This window comes from Merops nubicus, unplaced genomic scaffold (assembly GCF_000691845.1).
Source record: "Merops nubicus isolate BGI_N331 unplaced genomic scaffold, ASM69184v1 scaffold2690, whole genome shotgun sequence".
Classification (NCBI taxonomy): Eukaryota; Metazoa; Chordata; class Aves; order Coraciiformes; family Meropidae; genus Merops; species Merops nubicus.
Window position 1 is genome coordinate 16,170 of NW_008581949.1, and position 8,563 is coordinate 24,732.

The following is an 8,563-nucleotide window of genomic DNA, read 5'->3' on the forward strand; positions in this document are numbered from 1 at the left end:
CAGCCTCCTAGCCATAAAATCTGTATTGAACACAATGCAGACACAGTGTCTGGGCTGGAGTTGCTGCCCAAGAGCTCTTGCAGGAGGCCAGTGTCTTGGTGCATCTGTTGTCTTTGGTTTCTGAACTCAGGGCAGCAAGTTCAGAGAACTACTTCTTCTCCCACAGCAGTCAAAAGCTGCATTTGCAGAGGAGCGAGGCAGAGTAGCACAATTTGGATCATGCTGTAGAGACAGCACAGCGGAAGGGAGGATGCTGACTGCTGTTTTGGTGCTGGTTTAGAAGCAGCTGATGGTTGCTGGGGCATCAATTTCAGCAAAGAGTGTTCTGCCCTCCCTACCATTGGGGCTCTCCAGTGCTTGGTAGCATTGCTGAAAGATCGCTGCTCTCCTGGTGCGCCCCAGCCCCCGGCGTGCAAGGACTGCCAGGATGTGCTCCTTCCTGCAGAAACCAAACAAACCTTCATCAGTCCTGGCAAGCAAAACCAGCCCAGAGATGAGCAATCAACAACCACGCCAGAGACCGAGCAAGGCCAGGGCAGCGTGCACGGAACGTCCCCTCACCGCGCTAGAGGGGCCACCGGCATGGGGGTCTGCAGCCTCTGGTTGCACCGAGCCAGCGAGCGTCAGCTCCTACTCCATGGCACTGGTGGGACACCCTCCTGCTGCTGGTGCCTCCCAGAATTTCTTCCTCCATCTCCACACGCACGTGACATCCTTTGCAAGCTTTCCTGAGAGGCCTTAGACTTTTTATTTAATGATTATTTTGAGTTGAGTAATGGAAGTGCTAATATTTAGGAAGCTGGCAGGCACTAATTACATCAGAGCCAGGAAAGCCAACTTGGAAACGTACTCTGTTCCAGTAATCTCAGTACATACACACTCAGCAGTGTCTCCAAGAGCTCAGGGGAGGAATTAACACAGACCTGAACAGGAAGCAACGCAGGTCCAGCAGGTTCCGCCTTGTTTTCCAAACTTAATTGTTGAAATTATTATTACTCAATAATGGAAAACCAGGAAATAGATCAACCAAGAGGACAAGCCTTAAAACCTGGCTTAAGGCCCAGGCTAATGATAAAGATGAAAAGAACCACAAATCAACCTCATAAGTGGCTTTTCTGTCTGGAATTGTTTTTTTTTTTCAAATAGATGAGCTTGACTAACCACCATTTACCTCCCCATCCTTCCCAGAACAGGCACTGTCTCTGTCAGCTTAGGCTGGCAACTCGGAACGAGGTGGGTTTTTTGTAGGATAGGTGTGTTCACCTAGGAAATTACTCAGGAACAATTATTCTTATTCAAGTCCGTGTCTTGAATTTCCCCATATAGATAAGCCCGAGGCACATTGGACCCAGTGAAGTTAAATACACTCATGAAAAATTCTGAGCCTCAGTTCTAGGGTGACAAAAATATATTTAATATCTTTTTTTTTTTTTTTTTCCCCATGAATAGTTGAGGGTCCACTCGAGTGTTCTGAGCAATTTATTAAATTTATGGTTTATTTTGATTGTATAAATGTTATCCAGAAGGAATTGTGTAACCCAGTGCAAAAGCCTTTGGTCTTTTTCTGAAACGACTCTGATGAAATGAAATTCTTTGCAAGTTGTTCCACTGATATTCCTTCTCAGTGGTTGGTGGAAGAGCTGCAGGAGAAGAGGTAACTTCTGATGTGCAGCTGCTCAGCCATGCACAGAGTTATTCACTTTGTTTACTTTTCCAGCAGCCTTAAGTTTTGCAGATGCTCCTTTGGAACAGCAAATGGAAAGTACAGAAGAAAGAATTTGTATTTTATTCCAAAATTTAGTGGTTGTGTGAGGCCCTTTCAGGAACTGCAGCTGAACTGTGTTAATGTCTGCTGTACTTTAAGGTCTGAGCCTGGGAACAGGAGACAAACTATTTGCTCCAAAGCTAGAGCCTGCAAATTGGCAAGTTGGGCTCATACTAGTGATGCACGGAAAGGGAACCTGGAGTTTAACAGTGAAATAAGGTTTGTTTGGAGCAATATAATAGTGGCCAGTGATAGGACTCATGGGAACCGTTCAAAGCTGCATCAGGGGAGATTTAGACTTGGCATTGGAAAGCATTTCTTTAATGAGAGGTTGGTCAAACACTGTGACTGGCTTCCTAGAGAGGTGGTTGATGCCCCAAGCCTGTCAGTGTTTAAGAGGCATTTGGACAATGCCCTTAATAATGTGCTTTAGCTGTTGGTCAGCCCTGAAGTGATGAGGCAGTTGGACTGGATGATTGTTGTAGGTCCCTTCCAACTGAAATCTATTCTATTCTATTCTATTCTATTCTAAGCTTTTAAGATAACATGTGCATTATAAGCCCCAGCAGACAAGGGAATAGGAGAAAGGACAGAGCCATAAAGAAATAAAACTAAAGTAGGGTCCCTCCTGTTGCTGGCACCCTGGCCTCTAACGTGTGCCTACCAGCAGATGAGAGAAGCTGAAGAGCTTGGTCAAGGCATGGACTGAGCTGGCACTGTTGGAACGGAGACCAGTAATTTTGGCACTTGCTGATTCATGTACCTGATATCTGGATAGTCCTGGCACAGCTCTTTGACGTGCTCCTTGATCTTTTCTTTTTTGTCTTCCCCGATGATATTGGCAATGTGATGAATGGCAGGAAGGAGCCAGCTGGAGTCAGAGCCCTGGGAATGAGGAGGCATATGGGGACATCAGAGGGGAGCACAGCACCTGCAAGATGCCTTTTTACCTGCAGCACAGAGCACAGCAGCACGTTGCTTTTATTTGTGTAATGGCAGTACTCTTCAGCTCTTCAGCTGCAGGGTGGGCAGGGTGCTGCTGGGAGGGCAGCAGGGTGCTGACCAAGGCAGCACTGGGTGACAACAGCAAGGCACCCCTGGGAGCAATGCTGGGGCCTGACTCTGCAGTCCTTGATTGCTCACAAGCACCGCAGCAAGGCAGACCCTGAGCAGGGCGTTGTGGCTCTGGTTTGGCCCAGCAGCAGGTGCCAGAGAATTCACCTTCCACTGCCTAATAATTTCATGTATGAGAGGGATCTGCCTCAGTGGGATTTAGTGCCCCGGACATCTGACTTTCTGCAAATTCCAATGAATTCTACTTTGGCTTCTCTGAAAATCCCAGACAGATGTTGCCTAGTCACAAAACACACCAACAACCACAATTTTCTCCTAATCACCCTCCTGTATGCAGATTGTCTGCCTGGATGGACCTTCTCAATGGACTCATCTCCATGAGCTGTATCCAGGGCAGGGATCCTTTGGAGACAACGTGCATCCCATGGCACAAGGGAACAGATCCAGGAAGAAGCAGCCATGGGATGAGTGTGATCCTATAGTACATGAGCCAACCCACACAAAGCACCCGTGTGCCTGGGAGTGTAAAACACCAGGCTGCCAACTGAGCATGCACAGGCAACTGCTGAAGAGTAGCTGCTGGGCTGGAAGTCCACACCATGAACCGCCTTGCTTGCTCTCTTTTAGGCACTTCTGCATTTCTTGAGGCTTGCCCTCCATGAGAACCTGTTGCCTTGTACCCCAGGAAGCCAAGCGGGGATGCTGCACCTCCAGGAGTGGGGCAGCCAGGGGATGCCAGGAAGGAACTCACATACCTGATCGATAAGCGTATTATTAAGGATTCCGGCTTCCTCGTTCATCTTTTCACTCACTTGCTGCCGTGTTTCCCTGTTCATTTTCCTCCTGGGTTTGATGACTTGTACGATGTATTCCCTCACCACATACTTATGCACGTCCTGTAGAAGCTCCTGGTTAAAAAGAAAAACCCTCATGGTTTTTCTGTGGTTCCCATGCGAGGCCATGGCAGTGAGAGAGGGCAGGGGAAGCCCTCAGGTCTTTAGCAGGAGCCAGGGGTGTAGAGGAGCTACAGAAAGGCGGCAGCACGCTGCCAGCACATGCTGCCCAGGCCAGCCCTACCGAAGGCACCTGGCAGCTTGCAGCCCTTTGCTCCAGCACAGAGCAACGGCAGTGCCCGAGGGTATGCCGTGGAAATACTCCTCACCCTGAAACAGCCTCATACTCTGTTGGCATCATGGCTCCTTGTAGCAAAGGAGGATATTTGGGATTGTTTAAGAAGTAGTTTTTGATAGTGCTTGCAGATTTCAAATATAGAGCTGTTGTCACCTACCCATTTATTTCACAACTGTGTAGAAGTGAGAGGAGCATATACACTTGTGACTTGTGGAGTTTAATGTTCAGTGGTAATGGTCACCAAAGCTTTTTAGTCCTCTTGAAAGAAATCAGTTCCCATGCTTAAACTACAGAAAGGGAAGATGTTGCTTATTCTCACGTGGAAGGATGGTAATTCCTGAACACCCCCTCACCAGCAGTCCCCATGGCTATAAACAGCCCTCGCCGCTGGAGAGGACTCTGCAAGTTGGACCACAGTCTGAAAATGAGAGTGGGTGTGGGACCAGTCACCTACCTGCCCCATGGGCTCCCTCATGTGCTGCAGGTGCTCGGAGAACTGTGAGACTGCCAGCGCCAGTGAGTCTGGCCTTTCCGTCGCCAAAATCCAGTCCTTGGTCAGGATCTTCTTAAGGAGTGGCTGAAGAAAAACCAACTCACTGGTTGCAGCAGTAATATTCAGAAACACTCAGACTGTCTGATGCACTAGTCAAAGACACTCAGGTGTGTGCCTGCTCAGGGGGCTTGTACTGAAAAGCAGAGAGCACTGACAGCACACCAACTCTCTGTGAAGCTACATCAGGAGCAGGGCACCAGAAGCACAGAGCTGGCTTGTTTTCTCCACCCCAGGGAATTCAGACCCACGTCTCGTCTTTTTGGGGACGTGCCCCAGAGCAGACAGGAGAAGCATCACTCCCAAAGCAGGAGGTGATTTGGCATTAAAGGCTTATTTGGGACATCCCATTTCCTTGCTGAAGTGCTGGGGTTAAACCCCCAGCCCTGAATGAAGGCTGGCATATGGGTGATGTCCACAACTAGGACCCTCCTGACTGGTTTACACCCAGGGTCTGGCCAGCCTTGGGTGGGAACTGATGAGGAGATCACCACCAGGTGCTTCCACCTTCTACATTAACTTGGAGGTGAGGCAAGAAGCCCCCTCTATAAGAACTGACTGTGCTTGGAGTGGAGTTGGGTGGTCTGTGTAGTGTGTGTCCTGTTCTGGTTATTGGAAGGACTTCCCCAACCCTCTATAGCAAGTGGAGCTCCCAGGATGGCTGGGCAAGGTGAGGAGCCTCTCTCTTGGTAATTACAATATGATTTGGGTTGGACTGATTGCCTGGGTTCTTCCTTCTCTCATGGCATAGTTCTAGAGTCATCTTGCTCCCTTCTTTGCACGTCGTGCTGTGAGTGAATGTATTGACTTGCTCCTCCCTCCAGTAGCTTGGTACTTTGGATCTCTGGTGTATGACTTAAGAGTGGAAGGAGGGCTTTGGCTGTTGGTTTGCCTGTTGATAATAGTATTCTTCCTAGTTGGGCAAGCAGCCAGTAGAAGACTTGCTCTATGTCACCTTCTAATCCACCAGCTATATTTCTTTAGGTAAATAAATTTGTATCCCTAGTGTATGAATGAAGAAACAGATGTGACTGTTAATCAGAGGAAACTTGGGCATGGCTAGAACAGGCTGTGTGCAACCATGTATGTTAGTGTTCCATGGTTTTGCACCAGCTATGGACGTGACCGGTCAGTTGGTGGTGAATTTGTTGGAAATTAGCCCAGTAATCCATCACCCCTCCAGCCTTCTCCCCAAGGAAATCAATCCCCTCTTGCTCACGGCGCTTGCAGGGGGCCGTCTGTACTTCCTGAAGACCCATGTATCTGCATAAAGTCTCACTGGGATTTTCCCTCTGCTCATTGCTCTGATGTGGTCATGGGGGGAATAGCAGCTGTGAGAACCCCCAGCTTGGTGCCCCATGGTCAATGATGGCACCATATCCCATCTGCTCTGGGCACAAAGTGCTCTGATTAAGTGTCCCCAGTGGGCTATTTCCCTTGCCAGGTCCCTAGGGCTAACAAAGAAACACAGCAGTATCTGCTAAAGGCTTCTGGTGCCACCTGGAAGAGAATCCCCTAAGGGCCAGATTTAAACTATCCCTTCCCTGGTGTATCCATTTTGTACTCTTCTATTCCTAGCTTTCAGGATCTCTGTCTTCAGACTCCTGTCAATCTCATTCCCAACTATTTTCCCCCCTTGTGACCTCCTGCTGTGGCTGCTGGAAGGCTGTTTAGAAACGCTGTGCCTCTGCCAGCTTCAGTTCTCACGGCATTTGGGCTGTCTTGCTCAATGCCTTGGCTTGTCTCCATGCTCGCCTGCCCCTTGGGCTCTGAGACAAGCTCTGCAATCGCTGGAAAGTCCCCTTGGCCAGGCTGCTTGGCTTAGATTTGGAGCAGTTGCACGACTGTCTTGGTTTCTGAAAGTGAAGCTTGGTGCTTTAGTGAATTAGGGTGGGTGAAAAGGGCTGGGACTAAAGGCTTAATTTTCCTTATTTCCCACATCATACCAGCTAGGGCTAGTGGCCCCCCAGCTAGTTGAGAGCAGAAGTCCTGTCTACAGCACTCGGGAAGCACAAACTGCATTGCAGGATGTTTGCCTTTCCGGCCTCTTAAGACAAGCAGACGTCAGAGCTTTATCAGCTGCTACCAGAGCTTTAGCATCCTCATGCTAAAAACACTTTCTTCACCATGGAAACAGCCTGGAGAAATCACCTCAACCAGAATGAACTCTGTCCTGTCTGAAGAGGTTGATAAGAGACCATTATAGCAGATCTACTAATATATGAGTAAATCAAATATGTGAAAAATTAAAATGTCTTGATAAAATGAAAAAATGTCCCATTGGTGATATCCAGCTGACTTCACTGGTGCTCCACTAAGGGTAAGGTTTCCTCCCACTGCTTTGTCAGAGCTTCTGGAAGCCACTAAATACCCTTTTCTTTTGGTTGCCATTGTACTAAAGTAAATAGCTTAACAAATTTTTCACTGCTCATAGTGAAAAATTCCCAGGATGCTGTAAGTGTCAGTTTGGGTTAAGGAAGATTTCTACAAAGGTTAGGCACAAGGCATTTTGGAGGGACCATAGTGTTATGCACTGCAAAATGAGGGCTTGTGAGACAGGGTCCTGCACATATTGGTCCTTTATATTTAGGAAATAAAGTGGTGAAGATCCTCTTACCTGTGTTTTTGTTCTTAATTTAGTTAAAAAGATATTAGTGAAGTTCCTTGTCAAAGCTGCCAAAATCTTCTGTAGTTCCTCAGTGTTGACTTTAAACATTGTTTCCAACCCTGACCTAGAGAGGGGCACCACCAATATGTTAATGTTAAAATTTAAACTATTACACTGCTGTAAGCATTTTATCTAGATTGGCATCTTGGGCATTATTTTAAAATAGGTTTGTGTATCTAGTACTTCCTCTTGGAAACATTTAACGGGTCAAAGTAATGAGTCTTTTTTGCACAATCCTATATATTGAAAATTAATCACAACTGAGTAACTGTACTTTAAAAACCACCTATTTCCTCATCAGGTGGGACAGGTCAGTCATGTGGAGCAGTTGCGTAGGCTGGTTACTTTTTCACTTGAGTAACACTTCTGCTAAATGATCTTCAGGTATCTGAGAGAGCACTGAGGGGTTTATGGGGTAAGAGCGAAATAAATAATAAAGCCAAAGAGGACAAAGACAACCCTGCATCCCTGAGAGCCTGTCTGACTCACTCCACATGTCCATCAGCAGTGGCTGGGACCTTGCACTACAGGGGTGGAAACCTATGCAATTTCCTAGGCACAGGGTGTACTTCTGCAAGGTTCACTAATGAGGAAGAAAGCACAATTTCTGAGAGGTTAATGAAATCCCCATCAGTATGTAGGGGTCTGTGGGCATTGCGAGCTCCTGGCTTTCCCCTCGCGTTCTATCCTTGCCCTGCTGTAACCACACTACAGAGGGAACCAAGTCAGTACCGCCACAATGCTAGTGGTCCCTGAACCCCCCTGGATGTGCCATATCCAATGCTGTGACCACAGACCATGGTGGGTTCCTACTGCTGCCCAGTAGCTGGTTTATATGTCTGAGGCTGCCCAGGCAGGACTACAAAACACCTACCAGCACCCCTCAGGCTGGGGGTTCAGGTCCCTAAACCAGCACCCCTCAGGCCAGGGGTTCAGGTCCCTAAACCAGCACCCCTCAGGCCAGGGGTTCAGGTCCCTAAGTTCTACTGAACACCTGAAGTCTGGGTCCAGCATCCACAAAATCATGCTGTTAGGTCACCTACCCTTGCCCAGCGACGCATCACCCCAGGCTGGCAGCTATTTGACTTGACTGAGGAATAAACCCAGTAGAGCCAACGGACCAAGGAAACGCCTGCCAGTCCCTGCCTGGGGCCGGCCTCTCCCTTCACCATCTCGGCAGTGCCCAGCAGGGACGCGGGAGCGACTTTCCTCCGGAGCAGGCGGCAGAGAGCCAGCTCCTCGTGGAGGTTAGCATTGCTGGAGAGACCGTGCCACCTAGAGCCTTGCCGGCGGTAGTGCTGGGGCAGCCGGAGCTGGGGGCTCCTCTGCATCCCCCAGGCAGTACCTGCCGCACAGGACCCCGGGCCCCGGGACC

The 8,563-nt window shown here is 48.6% G+C and overlaps 1 protein-coding gene across 1 annotated transcript in view; it reads right to left on the minus strand.

The window, feature by feature from the left end:
* Positions 1–276: 276 nt before the first annotated feature.
* Positions 277–8,563, minus strand: part of EXOC3L4 (exocyst complex component 3-like 4) — a 21,579-nt gene continuing 13,292 nt past the window's right edge. Inside the window, exons 7-11 of the mRNA XM_008936011.1 lie at positions 7,138–7,252; positions 4,425–4,547; positions 3,595–3,747; positions 2,529–2,650; positions 277–439 (exon numbers count right to left, since the gene is read on the minus strand). Coding sequence (XP_008934259.1) covers positions 277–439; positions 2,529–2,650; positions 3,595–3,747; positions 4,425–4,547; positions 7,138–7,252 — 676 coding nt within the window. The remainder of the gene's footprint in view (positions 440–2,528; positions 2,651–3,594; positions 3,748–4,424; positions 4,548–7,137; positions 7,253–8,563) is intronic.